Source organism: Rhineura floridana, chromosome 2, assembly GCF_030035675.1.
Source record: "Rhineura floridana isolate rRhiFlo1 chromosome 2, rRhiFlo1.hap2, whole genome shotgun sequence".
In the NCBI taxonomy this organism is placed as follows: Eukaryota; Metazoa; Chordata; class Lepidosauria; order Squamata; family Rhineuridae; genus Rhineura; species Rhineura floridana.
This window is the reverse complement of record NC_084481.1, coordinates 110,704,492-110,720,689: the sequence shown is the minus strand read 5'-3', so window position 1 is coordinate 110,720,689 and position 16,198 is coordinate 110,704,492. Positions and strand designations below refer to the sequence as shown.

General features: G+C 41.0%; 1 protein-coding gene across 1 annotated transcript in view; it reads left to right on the top strand.

Moving 5' to 3' along the window:
* The window catches only part of IFITM10 (interferon induced transmembrane protein 10), a 45,905-nt gene extending 30,378 nt beyond the window's left edge, over positions 1–15,527 (top strand). Inside the window, exon 3 of the mRNA XM_061610124.1 lies at positions 14,469–15,527. Within this exon, the coding sequence (XP_061466108.1) occupies positions 14,469–14,618 (150 nt within the window). The 3' untranslated portion in view covers positions 14,619–15,527. The remainder of the gene's footprint in view (positions 1–14,468) is intronic.
* The last annotated feature ends 671 nt before the right edge of the window (positions 15,528–16,198 follow it).

Sequence of the window (16,198 nt, the reverse complement as noted above, 5' to 3'; positions counted from 1 at the left end):
AGCTAACTTATGCAATTCATTTGCATGGAATATGTTAAAGTGCACCATTGTAGATAATGTTAGGGTTAGGTTAATTTATGGAGTTTAAGCATATCAGTGGTTGCTAGCCTTGCACTAAAAGTAGAACCTCCATATTTAGAGGCAGTATACCTGTGATCAACAGATGCTGAACAAAAAGGAAACAAAAAGATTATCTTCCTCATGTCCTGCTTGTGAGCTTTCCATAGATATCTTGGAGACAAAATGCTGGAACATATGCTTGTCCTGATCCAGCGAGATCATCCTAAATAGTTTCTACCTGTGTTCTTCCCCTACTTGTCTGTGTGGCAGATTGGAATTATGACACATTGTTTGCACAAACCATGCAAACAGGGAGGTGCAGGGATGAGGTTGCCCTTTATCAAATTTGCCTCTTCTTTTTCAACAGATGACTTTTAAAATACCAGTTTGGCACTAAACCATTGAATTGGAAGTGAATGAGGCTCTCATGCAGATTTGCCTTTGCATTTTAAGTACGATGTAAATTCATCAAATGAGATTTGATAGTGTTATTCTGCTTCCTGGTCTTTTTTGAAAAGCACACCAAAGACTAAAGAAAGTGAATCCCCAGAGGTTTTACTTTAATTTGTTTAATAAATGGCTCCTTTTCAGAAAGTCTGGCTCTAGTTTTGAATTCTGTGCACTTATGCAATCTAACTACAAGCTCTTGGAAAATGTTTGGCCTTAGGAATCTGTGTCTCAGCTCTCTATTTCATCTCCTTTGTGTCATTGCAAAGACAAATATACTGGGAGAGTTGAGGTTTGGTAACAGCCTAACCTTAGTAACACAGTATTATTTGAAGTCATTTTGGGTAAAGAGGCGATTAAAAGAAACTGCATCTCCAAATTCACTTTGTCCAGCACCTACAAAAAGGTATCAGAGATCATAGGCATGCTTACCTCCAAACAGCAACCTCATAATGAGTTTTGTGTTTCAAGGTATTTCATGATGCAACCCTATACGTGGTTGCCTGGGAGTAAGCCTCATTGAAATCAGTGGTACTTTATTTTGAATACACATGTGTAGGATTGCCCTGATGGTGTCAAGTCAGGGTGGAAGATTGGAATCTTATGCATATGTTTGCTGCCATCATGTAGTTCCAGTTCAGACAGTTGATAACAGTTCAGAAGCTTCAGTTTACATGCATTGCCCACACAACCAACCTTCTTGCTGGATTAGGGAGATGGGAGTATATTCAATCAGTTGTGTAGCAGATATATTGTCTACCTATTACTTTGAGTTAGAGATGCTGGTTTTAATTTATAAAGCCTAGGCCTGATATATCTCAGACCATCTGAGCCTCTTCACCTTTTAAGATCATCCACAGAAGACCTGCCCAGATGCCTTTTATGTACTTCATGAGTACAACAGCTGATCGTGTCTCTGTAGTGGCCCCCTGCTTCTCAGTTAGATCTAGAGTTGCCAGGTCAGAAGCATCCCAAACCCTGAGATTTAGGGGGTGGGCCCTAGTGATGTCATAGGGGTGGGCCCTAGAGATGTCATTAAGTATGATACATTAAGAATCAATCACAGTTGCTTGGAGCATAACACTCAAACAAAAAAAAATATCTGATTGGAAATTAAGATAGAAATCTTAGCTAAATGAGCATGTTTCCAGGTCCAGCTGAAGTGACGAGATCATTCCTTCTCACCTGCTTAGAGAGCCTGGGTAAGGAACATTTATCTAGCCTACTTGCTTCTGGCAAGAAGCGTTTAAGTGCCCTCAGGCCAGGCCAGTCACCAGAAGGCCATTGTAGGAAGAAGGCCTACTGTTGTGGAGATGTTAGATGGGAGCACTCAGGAGTAAAGATGGATGCCCTGAAGGCTGCAGTTCTAAACACACTTACTAAGGGACTAAGCCCCATAGAACTCCACAGGACTTACTTCTGACTAGATATGGTTAGGATTGTGCTGTTGGTAAGGCTTGACTAGGGATCCTCTGTAACAATATGCATATCAAAGCCGGGTTGGCAGCCCCCTGCCTGGAATGCCCTGCCTTTTCTGCAAGTAATTAAAAAAACCCTGCATGCACACTTTTATTATAATTATAGCTAAAATTGTTTACTGTGTATGCCCACCAAGATCCTGCTGTGATCTTCTGTTGTAGTGCAATCCTATGCATGTTACTCAGAAACAAGTCCCAACCCTGTACAGAGAAAGTACCCTTTATGGTGTTGAAAGCTATATATTTACTGAATTCCTGATGTGAGACAAGCAGGAAAAGGAAACTGTTCTCGGAACTTGAAATGGGGTTTAGGTATTGCCTAGGGGTCAACAAATCTTGTCAATCACAACCCTGACTTCACTTATTGGCTAAAAACCTGAAAGGGCAGGGATTAGAGCAGCTGGTACTAAGAGAAGTTGAGGGGCAGCGGCTACATTTTGATTTATATCTTTTGAACCAGACCACCTAGAAACCTAATTTAAAAAAAAATGAAAGCTGAGACTCCGGAGATAAAGGTGACCTTTAGGGCATTGCATAAGGGTTGGTTTTTGTTTGTTTAGGCAAATATTCCCAAGCATGATTTTGACTTGTGTTGTTTTGGCTAGTATGGTTGTTTGTTTGTTTGTTTGTTTGTTTGTTTGTTTGTTTGTTTGTTTGTGTATTAATTTTGATGGGTTATGACTGTTGCTTTAATTTTTATGGCATGAATTCTTATTGAGGTTTTTTAAAAAAAATAAAGTGTGGAATTCCACATATGTGAGGCTGTTCCATCTTGTCTCCTGAGAATGGGGATGCTCCTCACACTTGAAGTAGACAGATAATTTCCATGTGTTCAGCATCTCCCCTCCTAGAAGAGGATAAGAAGTCCCTACATATGCACAGCTCTAGGCCCATTGTATTTAACCATTAGGTTGCTATCCCAAGTGGTAACTGCTGCATTTATGTCTGGATAGATGGGGTTATTTCAGGTAGATGGAGACAGTGGACAGAAGTATTTCATGAGAAATGCTTGAGAACCTGCCAGTAGCCTACCTTATGTTTAGTTGTGGCAGCTTTTCCTCTAGTAAATGCTGCAGAAACATTATTTTATTTTATTTTATTTTAATTTATTTATTTATTTATATCCCTGCCTTCCTCCCAGCAGGAGCCCAGGGCGGCTCATTATGTGTGCATAACTCTTGAGACAAGATGTCTACACTATGCCAGGAAAACTATGAATTTTCCTGGTGAGAGCACAATGCCAAGATCTCCTTTATTGATCCTTATGCAACAGCAGCTAACAGAGAGAGAGAAGGAACAGCAACACAAGGCTAAATGAGAACAGGAAAAAAAATAGTTGCACCTTGAGAAATGCTGCTGACTAGGAGTTCTATATTTTTTTAGAAGCTGTAAATCTATTAACACACACACATCATTACAAATTGGCACTTCACCAGAACCACATGGAAATGGAGGGGGGGTTCCTAAACACCAAATAGCAAGATGTGTAGCAGTTATTGTTGTTATTATTATTTAAATTTATATTCTGCCCTTCCTCACAGAAAGAGCCCAAGGCAGCAAAGAAAACCACCAAAAACATCTTGACAACATCTCAAAACCAAACAAGTTAAAAACATTTTTTTTAAAAAAAATCTTAAAACAACTCCAACACAGATGCAGACTGGGATAAGGTCTCTACTTAAAACTAAAGAGTACATTAAAAACTTATTCTCTTAAATTATATTTACCAAAACAAAATGATTATAACAATAGTATGAAGACAGGACATCCTGGAGTGACCAAGGGCAAAAAAGGCAGAGCTCCTGTAGTGTTAAAAGACTGATGCAGAAGAGGGTATTTTACAAGGGTAGGGAGCAGAAAAAGAGGAAGGCCAAACAAGAGATGGGTTGATTCCATCAAGGAAGCCACAGACCTGAACTTACAAGATCTGAACAGGGTGGTTCATGACAGATGCGATTGGAGGTCGCTGATTCATAGGGTTGCCATAAGTCGTAATCGACTTGGAGGCACAGAACACACACACAACTTTTCTCATCCCTGCATGACAACCTGCAGTTGCAGGAATTCCCTTTTCTACACAACCAGCTACAAAAGTCACAGGGGCCTCTTCTTTATTGGTATCTGGTCCCCTAAGACACGCATTCACAATGATTGTCTGGTGCCTGGAAGGAAGCATAGACCTGCATGCGTGAGGCTGTGGCTAGTAAAATACTAGTCATGAGAGGCAGCTGCATAATATCAGTAGCGCAGTGCTTTGGTCCTGGGTCAGACAAAATTCAGCAACAGCTGCTGGTGCTTGAATTATATTGCTAATATGCTGGTGGTGGCGGCAGTGAAACCTATGCGAACAGCTTTGTTGCGACAGGAGGCAGCCTATATTTCTTTAACATGGGTTGCCAGAAGGACATGTAAAAGTACGCAAGGTATTGTCCACTTGATTAAACACTGCCTGCCTTCTCAACAACAACATGTTTCCAAGCACATGTGTACATTTTTAGATGCACACTTTTTAGAATGTGTTTTTTACATCTAAAAAAAAGAAGCAAAGTGTGAGGCAATACATAGTCCTAGAATGTATTCATCAGACAAAGGCAACTGTCTGCAAACATCTTCATTGCACATTCAAATCCATTACTGAGTGACCATGACACCATATGAATAGGTGTAGCAGCCATCACAAACACCACCACAGATAAGAGATTTGATTTTACCTGCAACATTGCACTTTTCAATGGCAGTAAACTAACGTGCTCAGCTAGAACGATTAAGGACCCCTCCAGACTCCAGGCGGTTTTTGTTTTGCTTTTGTGGGTGTATTCTGCAACATGTCATTGATAGAATAATAGTGCATTAGTGGTGGATTTATATTGGATCATCCACACGTTAATCCACTTTATTAGTTTTCTGTGATGCTTCCCCAGTGTTACCACATCATTGTCATCTAGAGGGGCAACAAAAGTGGGACCAAAAAACCCTCAGAATGTGTGTGATATGAAAAGTTTGAGGATTTCAGCAAGAAGCTATGGGACATGCACCAACTAGAAATGAAGAAATATGTTTACCCCCAAATTTTTGCAGGTGCAAACAGTATTGAAAACAGGATTGCATATAACTACCCCAATACCATCATGAGTACATATCATCATGAATGCACAATACAAAGGACATCTGGGAGGCTCTTGATGGTGTAGTCATAACGAGAGGATTGGGTGTAGATTAGGATTGCCAGATCTATGGTTTTTGCCCAGAGACTCTGGTTTTTGGGGGTCCTCTCCAGGTGAGTCACCCCAATCTCCAAACTCTTAGCTTTCATTTTTTTAAAAATTAAGTTTCTAGGTGGTCTGATTCAAGAGATATACACCAAAATATCAGCTGCTCCCCTGCAACTTCTGTTAGAAGTTGGTTGCTCTAATCCCTGCCGTTTCAGGGTTTTACCTAATAAGTGAAGTCAGGGTTGTGATTGACAGAAATTTGCTGACCTGTAGGCAATAGCTAGAACCCACTGCAAATCTTGAAAACAGTTTCCTTTTCCTGATTGTCTGCACATCAGAAGTTTAGTGAATGTATAATATGTTATACTTTTCTAATTATAAGGAGTCAAACAAGGTTAAGTTTACTGGCTGTTGCAGAGGGCAGTTTATTTGTCTAATTCATAGGAACATTCCCAATATGAAATTTTAATCCATTATGCAAACCTTTTTTTTTAAAGCAACTAAGCAGGGCTTACTTATAATTATTATTAGAATTAGAATTTATTACCCACCCTTCACCCAAAGGTCAATGCTTTTATTTGGTAGGAAACTAATACAGATTTTTTTAAAAAGAAAAAGTTCTGCAATGACCAACTGGTGTTGACAATAAATTTTGTGTGTGTGTGTGTGTAATCTTAACTCTGTGAGGTAGGATTGGAAACCAAGGCAGTTTACATCAAGAAATAAATCCATTTAAAATCCAATAACCATAAAACAAGTATAAAACAGTTGCAAAACAGCTGAAAGTGTCATGATTCTGAATTTTGGGTTAGGTGAGTGAAGTTCCTCATAATTTGAAGTTTCAGTCCTGTGCATGTTTCCCTGTTTGAACACACTGGGACTTACTTCTGAGTAAACGTGCATAGGATTGCACTATAAATATCTTTACATGTTGTGTAAATAATAAACATCTTTGATATGCATGCTTATACAGATATTTCTTAATACTATGTATCTGATTCCACACTATGTATGTATATTATTATTTCCTCTACATTTTAAGTGTGCCTTTCTTGCTTGGGATGGTCATGGTCAGGGCCGGCACCAAGCATGACTGGGTCCTTGGGTACCAGCCTGTCCTGGACCCCCTGCTCTCAGCCTCCCCTACAGACCGTGCAGGACTGTTCCACCTACCTCTTCTCTCTTTCTGTGAATGACCTGTGCCCTGGGCCTGCAGGTCACTACCTCAACCAAGATGGCAGCAGAGGCTTCTCTAAGGGGATGATACCCCCTCCACCATCTTTGTTGATGGCACTCATACGTGCTATGCTGCATGCGTGCACATGCCTGCCATCAGTCAAGATGGAGATAGGAGCATCAGCCCCTTAGAGAAGCCTTTGCTGCCATCTTGGTTGATGGAAGCTGTGTGTACAGAGTGCAGGGCATTCACAGAAAGGAAGGAGAGGAAGGTGGAGTGGGTGGGTGCCTCGGGCTTGCATGGTCAGTGGAGGGGCTGGAAGTTCCATCTCTACGACTGTGGCAGGGTTGGGAGTCAACCCTGCTGAGGATCGTGGAAGGGAAGCGCTACCCCCGCACCCTAAGGAGGGGCCTTCAGGGGCCCACAGCTAGGGCCCGACCTGGACGTCCTTTGGTACCGGCCCTGGTCACAGTCCCCCTCCAGTGTTTTCACCCTGAGGAGCAGATTAGGTTGAGAGATGGTAAGTAGCCCATGGTCACCAAGTAAACTTTGAAGCTGATTTCCATTTTAAAAATAATTAAAATGGTTTATATACAGGCAAAGTTTATGAAGTATTGCAGATCCACATAATACATTTAAAGCACATCCAACTCCAAAGAATCATGGGAAATGTAGTGTCCCCCTCACAGTTATAGTTCCCACCACCCTTAACAAAACTACAGTTCCCATAATTGTGGTGGGATTCATGTGCTTCAAATGTATGTTGAATGTGCTTTAAATGCATAGTGTGGATCTGCCCTAGGTATGTTGTGCATTCATTAGCAAATTGAAAAGAGCAATTTTAAAAGATAATTTTTAAAATAGGGGAAGGGCTGTAGCTCAGTGGTAGGGCACATGCTTTGCATGCAAAGGTCCAAAATCCAATCTCTGGAAAAGACTATTCCCTGGAATCCTGGAGTTCCAATGCTAGTCCATGTCATCAGTACTGAGCTGGATGGTATCAAATAGCCTGACTTGGTATAAGGCAGAGACCTTTGTTCCTAAATGAGGAAAGAGACCCAAGGGCCATAGTGATTCTGAAATTTATTTATGTATTTTACTTACAACATTTATATACCACTTTATTGTATAAAGCATCAAACCGGTTTACAGAAGGAAACAATAAAACAATAAAATTCTTGGCAAAAACAGTTAAAAATAGACATGTAAAAACATTCAAAATAGTAAAACCAACAATAAGTTAAAAACAAATAAAAAGCATAATAGCTTCTACATGCCTGAGTATGCATTCCTAAACAAAAAATGTTTTTAGTAGTTGTCGAAAAGAGTACAAAGAAGGCACCTGCCTAAAGTCCATAGGCAGGGAGTTCCAAAGTGTAGGTGCTGCCACACATGGAAAGCATGCCTTGAACTGGGCCTGGTAGCAAATTGGAAATCAGTACAGATTTTGGAGCAGAGGTATTATGTACTGATAGGTTCTCACTCATGCCAGTAATCATGCCAGAGCATTCTACACTAACTGCAGCCCCCAGGTCAGGTTGTGCTGAATGGGGATTTCTGTGACCTTGGCTGAGTGGCTACCAGGTTTTTTTAGTTTTGGTTTTTGGTTAGGAATCTTGACTGGTTGCGGAATGCTGAGTTTTCTGCCTTAATCATGGGAATCTTGTTCTTGGTATGGTATTGCATTTAGGAAATCATCAGGTCTTTTATTTTTCTTTTCTATTTGCATTTCATTTGCCTCTGACCTCACTACTTTACACCCATAGAAGCAAGAACAGTGGTTCCATGTGGTCAGCTCAACCTCCTTAAACCCACTGATGATGCACCTTGTTGTTTGCATGATGGTTTGTTTCTTGCCCAATAGTGGTAAAAGAGAATTCACATACTGGGAAGTGTGGCTTCAGTTGCTGTTGTTCCCAATCTACTGAAGGTAGACCAAACCATGTGTGTTTTCTCTCTGTCAATTATTACTCATGGGAATTGGGTTGGCTGTCAAAGTGAGTTTATAACAGCCCTCAGGATAGGCAGGAAAGGGTAGAGAATCTTCCGAACTCTTACTCATTTCTCAAACCCATCTCTGCAGTGGAGGGTCAAGTCTGTAAAGACGTTTGGAGCAGCCATGTTAAAAGGCAGGCAGGGCATTCTAGGCAGAGGGTTGCCAATCCTGCTTTGATATGCATATTGTTGCAGAGGATCCCTAGTCAAGCCTTACCAACAGCACAATCCTAACCATATCTACTCAGAAGTAAGTCCTGTTGAGTTCTATGGGGTTAGTCCCTTAGTAAGTGTGTTTAGAACTGCAGCCTTCAGGGCATTGATCTTTACTCCTGAGTGCTCGTATCTAATATCTCCATAACACTAGGCTCCCTTCTTCCTACAATGGTCTTCTGGTGATTGGACTGGCCTAATGGCAGTTAAGCCCTTCTTGCGGTTGATGCTTAACACATCATGCTTAAAAAAAATCACTAGGATCCCGCCCCATGACATTACTTGGGCCCTCCCCTGAAATCTCAAAGTTTGGGATGCTTCTGACCTGGCAACCTTAGTGTGGATGTAGGAAGCCCAGGTTCAAAGCAGCACTCAGCTATGAAGACTTTCTCAAGTGCCTGCCTTAGTCTCACAATCTCACCTATCTCTGTCTGTGAATAAAATATTTCATTTTGAGCTCCCTGGAAGAAGGTGCAGGATGCAAATGTTACTAATAATAATTGACACTAATGCTAACTAATCCATTATTTAGAGGTGTTTTTAAAATGTTTTTAAAGAGACGACAGCTGTTACTGTGCAGTATCTGTGAGCTGTTCACGCTAGGGATATAAACTTGAACCATTTAAACTCTTAGAAATTGCCCCCAAGGAATTGTTTTATAAATCATCAAAATGTAGATTATGATGCCATACTTTCCCCTGGTATGGAGCTCCAGTAGAATTCCCACCCCTCTTACAGTTCGCAGAGTTGTTTGTGAGAAGTCATGTGTCTGTTTTTCTTGCATGAAGGTACAGGGGTGGAGAACCTGTGGCCCTTCAGATGTTGTTGAATTGCACCTCCCATCAGCCCAGCCAGCTTGGCCAGTAGTCAGAGATTATGGGAACTGGAATCTAATGCCATCTGGAAGACCACAGGTTCCCCATCTCTGCTTTAGGGTTATATAGTAAAGGTTCTGTGCCGCTAAGAGCCATGTAACAAGTAGTAATCAACAAGCAGAGCTCTCCCCATTAATGTAACTCCATTGCAATATTTAAAGATAGCTTTTTAAAAGTGAGAACCCTAAGGAAGACAATGGAAAGGAGTCAAAGCTAGGGGCAGATGAATTGGCTGGGTTTCCACAACATGATTTTAGTGTTCTTATTTTCCAGACCCAACCCAAGCAATTGCATATGAAGCTACGTAATGAAGTAGCTGAAGTAGTTTCCAGTGGGTTGTGGTAGTGTTTGCTTTAGCCTGGAGAGACCACTCAACCACAAAGCTTATTAGGTGACCATGAATGAGTCATTATGTCTCAGCCTAACCTACCTCACAGGGTTCTTATAAGCATAAAAGGGAGGAGGCATGTATGCTGCTGTAAGCTCTTTGGAGGAAGGTTGAGATAAAAATATAATAAATAATACTTTATATGTTGGTGATCAGCCCTTAATTCATGTGGCCTCTTTGAGAAGAGACTGTCATGACAGTTCAGGATGGAAGGGCTTGCATTTGTGAAATCTCAGTGTCCACAATTGGATTTTGTCTTTAGTAAATTAATCTTAGACCTGCAAACAAATCAAATTCTTTCTCCTCTACAGTCTCAGTCACTGTAAATGCATTTTGCAAGAAAATGAGATGCTGCAAGTGGATTAAACTAAAAATAAATTACAAACAGAAATATTATATTATACTTACTATATTACGAATGCAGATTATTCATTTTCTGATTGTCAGTTTTGGAAATTTAGTGCAGAGACAGAAATATATTCCATCCTCCCCCTACCTTCAGTGATACCATCATCCATGCCATGGGTTGTATTCAACAAAGCACTAAGTCATTTATTCTGTCAGTGCAAGGATTTCCTCTTGTGCAACAGAACAGTCTCCCCCTCTCCTCCCCCTAAGCCTCTTAGATCTGTTCTGGGGTTTCCCACAATCATCCGGAGCAAATTTGGGGATGGGATAGGACTCGTACACGGAGAGAAGGGGGAAAGTCCCATTGCACTAGCAGTAATCCCTGAATACACACAACTATTCACTTGGATACAGCCCCATACATTTAAATCCCATTGCTTTCCCCAAAGAATTTGGGGGACTGTAGTTTATTAAGCTATAGTTCCCATAACTCTTTGGGGGGAACCATGTGCTTTAAATGTATGGTGTGGATGTGAAGAAAAGAGCAGGTTGGCCATAAAGTATTCCAAGTAAACTCCACAAAGTTCTCAGTGATAACTGTTGGTTATCCAAGCCTTTGAAATACTTATCCACTAATAATTCCCAGTGTAGGGGATTCATGAACACACTGCAGGTGACAGGAGGGGGACCTGAATTGTACATATGTAATCTTATCTCATTATGTGACTGCTGAGAACCATGTTACATACAAACGTGTGTATTAAACCCCCAAAGCGGCTTCTTTTAGGAAAAACATCTTTGGTAGAAGGAATTTTCAGTAGAGAAATGGTGAGTAGAGGAGATGCTTGATGCCGTTCTCCACACAATGCTTTTACAGTGCAACACTCCCCCAAACCACTCCTTCCCCCACCTGTATTCCAAATGTATATAATGTGGCAAACACACATCTGAATCCCCAATGCAGAGATGCAGGGAAAGAGCATTGGGCAGGAAAAAGGTTAAACACCCCTCCATTTCTGCGCTGAAAACCAGTGCTTCCCAGAGCTACTTTTTCCTAAAAGAAGTCGATTTAGTGTTTTAACATGTGTATTTGCATAACGCATGTGCAAATGTTATGCTACAACTTCTACAGTTCATACAACATTAGCAATTTCCTTCAATAGAAACTGCCAATGAGAAGGCAGCTGGCTGCATTTTTGATAAGCAAGAAATATATTTGTAAAAAAACTGCCTTGCAAGGAGCACAAAATGGAAGATTCCATGTATTTAGAATGCATGGGATGTTGCTCCATGGCCTGAAATCAGCTGCAGGTTTTGGAAATTGGCAAGCTGGAATCACAGACCAAATCTTTGGATTTGTGGCATTAGTTGTTGTTGTAACTTCATTGAGCAATGTCAGGTTCACAAGGCAGTAAACACTGTGGGAGTTATAAAGCGAATCACTAAAAACAACTTGCATGAATTCATGGAAGATTTCTGCAGATGCTTGGTCAATAAAAACATTTAGCTCTTTCTAGGCAGCTCTGCTGCACTACAGGCTGGTGGGTTGTCACACATAGTTCACTGCTGACACCTAGTGTTTAACTTGCTTCATTGCAAGTGGCTACAGTTTCTTACTGCAATTTTATGACCTAACGGAAGGCCCTAAAGCAGGGGTAGCCAATATTGTGCCTTCCAGATGTTGTGGACTCCAACCTCCATCAGCCCTAGCTAGCATGGCTAAGGGCCATGATGTTGGGAGTTGGAGACCGTAACAGCTGGAGGACACCGCACTGACCACCTCTGCACTTAAGCAGTAATTCACTGGAGTTCCCCCTCCCAAGTACAAATTCCTTTGTTCACAGGAAAGGCTGCTACAGGCACTTGATTATAGCTGCTGTTTGTCCCTTTGGTCCACACATCTCTGTTTGAAGAGCCCTGGTCTAGGAGTAGTGAGTTCCTGCCTTTTTCAACGTTTAGCAGCAGACAATGCAGAGAAAGCCAATAAATAAGATGATCCCTAGGTGTTAGGGACCTAGCATGGACTTTCCCTTCCCAGGTTCAGCTTAATACTTGTGTAATTCTATTTAGAAATAGTACACTCACACTACAGCTATTGCTCAGTCCTCACTTGCATTTTGCTTAATGAGAAACAAGTTGAGTAGGGCTCATTTATTGTGTGTCCCCCATACATCTTAACTTATAATGGGCAGTGCTTTTATACATGATGTTTGTGGTCACATATCACTTATGCAGGTCATATACTGCAACAGATGTCTTCTTTTTTACACATACTGCAACATAGATCCAGACATATATGGAGCATGTGAAGTGTGTATGAAGAACACAGTGGACTATTAGATGCTCTAGTGCATCATTCCAGCAGTCTAGTAGGCCCATAATTGGGTTCGCAACTTTCAGAGTGCTAGCCAGGTCAGTGTGTTGTAGCAAAAACAACAGAATCTTGTGGAACCTGAAACACTAACCCATTTATTATGACAGAAGCTTTCATGGGCTAGACATTATTTGACATGAGAAATGGCAACATTCAGAAAACAGTGAAGGAACATTTCAGTCTCCCAGGACACTCTCCAAATGCTGACTTGAATGTTGCTATTCTCCAGCAAAGAAAGGCTAATTGAGTTATCACCAGTTATTAGTATTGTAACTGCTGCCCATATTTTTTGTGCATACATTTAAGCTTTAACTGAATGGTCATAAATTGTATTTTTAGCATTTCATTCTCACTGGAACACATTTGTTTTCTTCTCTCCTCCCTCTACACCCATGTGTATACACATCTCTGCCAACTGAAGACAACACTTAATGCCGCAAAATGTTATTAGTACACAGAATCCTCAAATATGACTTGATCCATATGTCTATAGCTTGTGCACACCTGAAATAATTGATTGATGATACAACTTATTGGACTCTCTCTACAGAGGCTATAATCTTTTAGTGACTTATTCCAGAATACACTGGCATCAGTTAGACTCCTCCAGAATATACTGCTTGATTATTCCAGACTTAACAGTACTAATGATGCACAGGATCTTTTCTGCTGGAAATGAAAATGAATTCTAGCTGCAGTGGCTATAGGTTAAACTGCTTAGGATCTACAGAAGTCCTCCATTAACCTAACCCTATTAATATTAATATACTTATGGCCTCATACTCTGCCAGATTTCACCCTCTCAAGCTCTAAAATAGGCTGAACCTAGCTGTCTCACTAGGAGGGATGTGGCACACATACATATTCAACCTGACTATTGACAGTTTCCACAATCACATTTTAAATACCCATGGCTCAGTTGAAGCAAGAGTACACCACAGAACTACCACCTCCGCTCTGAGCTATATGTTGCCCTGTCATACTGTGGTTTACTCAAAAGGAGCTTTGGAAATTAGCCTGGCTGCAATCACATTGCAGACACATTAGAGCTCTGGATCTGATGGCTGTTTTGGAATGCCAAACATCTCGGCTTTCAAAGCCAAGATTTTTTGCTATTAGCTCTGGTTGGTCTGGCAAATATCAAGGAAATGAAATGTATTGACTATGCACAGATGCTTTCCTCAACATATGATCCCCTATCTATGTCAATGGTTAATGCCTCATTTATTTCCACCTCATCTTTTTTTCCCATTAACTATATCTTATATAAACAGATTTTGCAACTGTTACACAAAGCAAAGATGGAGTTTCCTAGGTAAAGTTGTTATACACATGATATAACATTGCTCTTGGACAAAGCCAGTTAGCACCTGCTTGCCCAATGAGCACTGAATACACGTTGCTGGGATCCACATGTGGGAAGAGCATTGTTGCATTCAAGTCCTGCTTGTGGACTTCCCATAGTCACCTGGTTGGCCACTGTGAGAACAGGATGCTGGACTAGACAGGCTGCTGGCCTGAACCAGTAGGCTCTTCTCATGTTCTTATCTTCTGCCCTATTCATTCCTAGCCCTCAAGTCACTTGCTCCCGTCACCACATTTGCAACGCTGTTGTTTCCCTTGCTAGAAGGAGTTTAGCAGAACTCTCCTGATCCTTTAAAGTTAGAAGAGATAGTTGGGATTCCCAAGCAGAGGAAACACATGCTGCAGTAAATGATGCAGTAGAAACAAATACTAGATGTTTCTCCTCACAGTCTTCAAAGCACCCAGACTCCAATAAAGATGATGGGGCAGGGTTTGCCATAGGCAGTTTCTCTTGCTTTAGGACTTTCAACATTATACTTGTTACTTGGCTTCTTTTTTTTGACATGTCTCCCTATTTTTGTTCTTGTTGTTTGCAGGTTCGGGATAAAAAACTCCTCAATGACCTGAATGGTGCTGTTGAAGATGCCAAGACAGCTCGTCTTTTTAACATTACCAGCTCAGCACTAGCCACCTTCTGCATCATCCTTGTCTTCATCTTTCTGCGATACCCACTAACCAATTACTAGAATGTAGCCAGCAATTGCTGCCCAAAATCCTCTGTGCCAGAAGCTGCCATTGAGTTTCTAACTGAAGGGACACAAGCAAATAAAAACACCCATACAATCCCCTCCTAATGGCAAATGCCACCCCAAACAAATCACAGAAGTAATCAGGACTCCCATTCACCCTCCCCCATAACCTGACTGGTAACGTGAACTTCTTTAGCAGAGAGTTTTACTTTTACATTTTGTACACAAAGTATTTATTTTCATGGTAGAGAAATAAGGTTTGATGGTGAGATTGAAACTCGACACAGCTTCATTGAAGGGGACGGTCAACTGCAGTGGAGGCAAAATTGAGAGAATACAGGGCCATCAGTGAACCCAAGATGAAGGCAACATAACCAGCCTGAGTGCTGAACTGAGGGAATGGGGCAGATTGCCCTGTTGGGCAAGTTGAGCTGCAGACGTCTTTTGAATCTACCACAAAGTCTGTACACAGTTTCAGAGCTGGAGTGGGAATGGAATAAAAAATGCTTGCTGCTAAGAGATAGGCATGGCCTTTGCAGAACATATCAATTGCATTCAGACTGCTTCCAAGTCCTTTCCCTCTCCCTGCCCCACTCTGTGACCCCTACACACACACACACTTGATGTCTACATTTTTACCTGTTTTTAATTTTTATTTGAAGCCTATAATAGCTTGCAAAAATGTAAAAAGAAAATCAGGAAATTTGGATCCCAGACAGTTTACACTAGTCTCTCCTGAGGAATCCTGGAGCTTTCCAGGGCAAATCTCAAAAGGGAACAAAGTAATGATGTTCTTTGGATCCTCATGGAAACACTGAGAATGTAGACGACTAATGGAAAATGTGCATAGACCCTGTATCTCTGTCAACTTTCAATAAAAAATACCTCTGACCATCAGACACTGTATACTACAGGTTGCATGTCTGTCTTACAATGCAAGACAACAGAAAAAACCTGGGCTTTGTTAACCAATTTAAAGCTTGTACGATTTTATTTAATAAGAAATTGTTTCATTTAAAAACAGCTAAATTATTTTATTTAAATATTACAATATCTAGGTCAGTGTCACAGTTTAAAAGTATTTTTCCCTCAGCTGTAAGAATGCCAATCAGCAGTTTAGTAAGCTCATAGATAAAGTGTATTGTTTATTTTATAAATTCTTTCATTCCTCAGGGGGAAAATGTACTCTATTGGACAACAGAATTCACCTCTCTGTGCAGAATGGAACTGGATCCTTCTATCAAACTAGTCTCAGAAAATCACCTAAAGTGAAGTGCAGAAATTGCAGCTGCTCAACTGTTGTTATGTGTGGCCCAAGCTATTTGGATACTTTGGAGAAATCAGTGGGTCCCTCTCCTGAAACCAGCCATCTCCTCTTCTTCATATCTATGGCTCTCATATGCTCCTTCACTCTGTTTTAAAAAGTTGATTCTTTGATTCATGGGTGGTTTGTTGGTTTGCTGCAGTGGAATCAGATGTGGTGCATGTTCTGTGGTCCTTTGTGTAACTTTACTCTCTGTACTCCACTGCAGCTAGGCCTAATGCACATATGATCTGAGGGACAGAGAAAGTAGCTG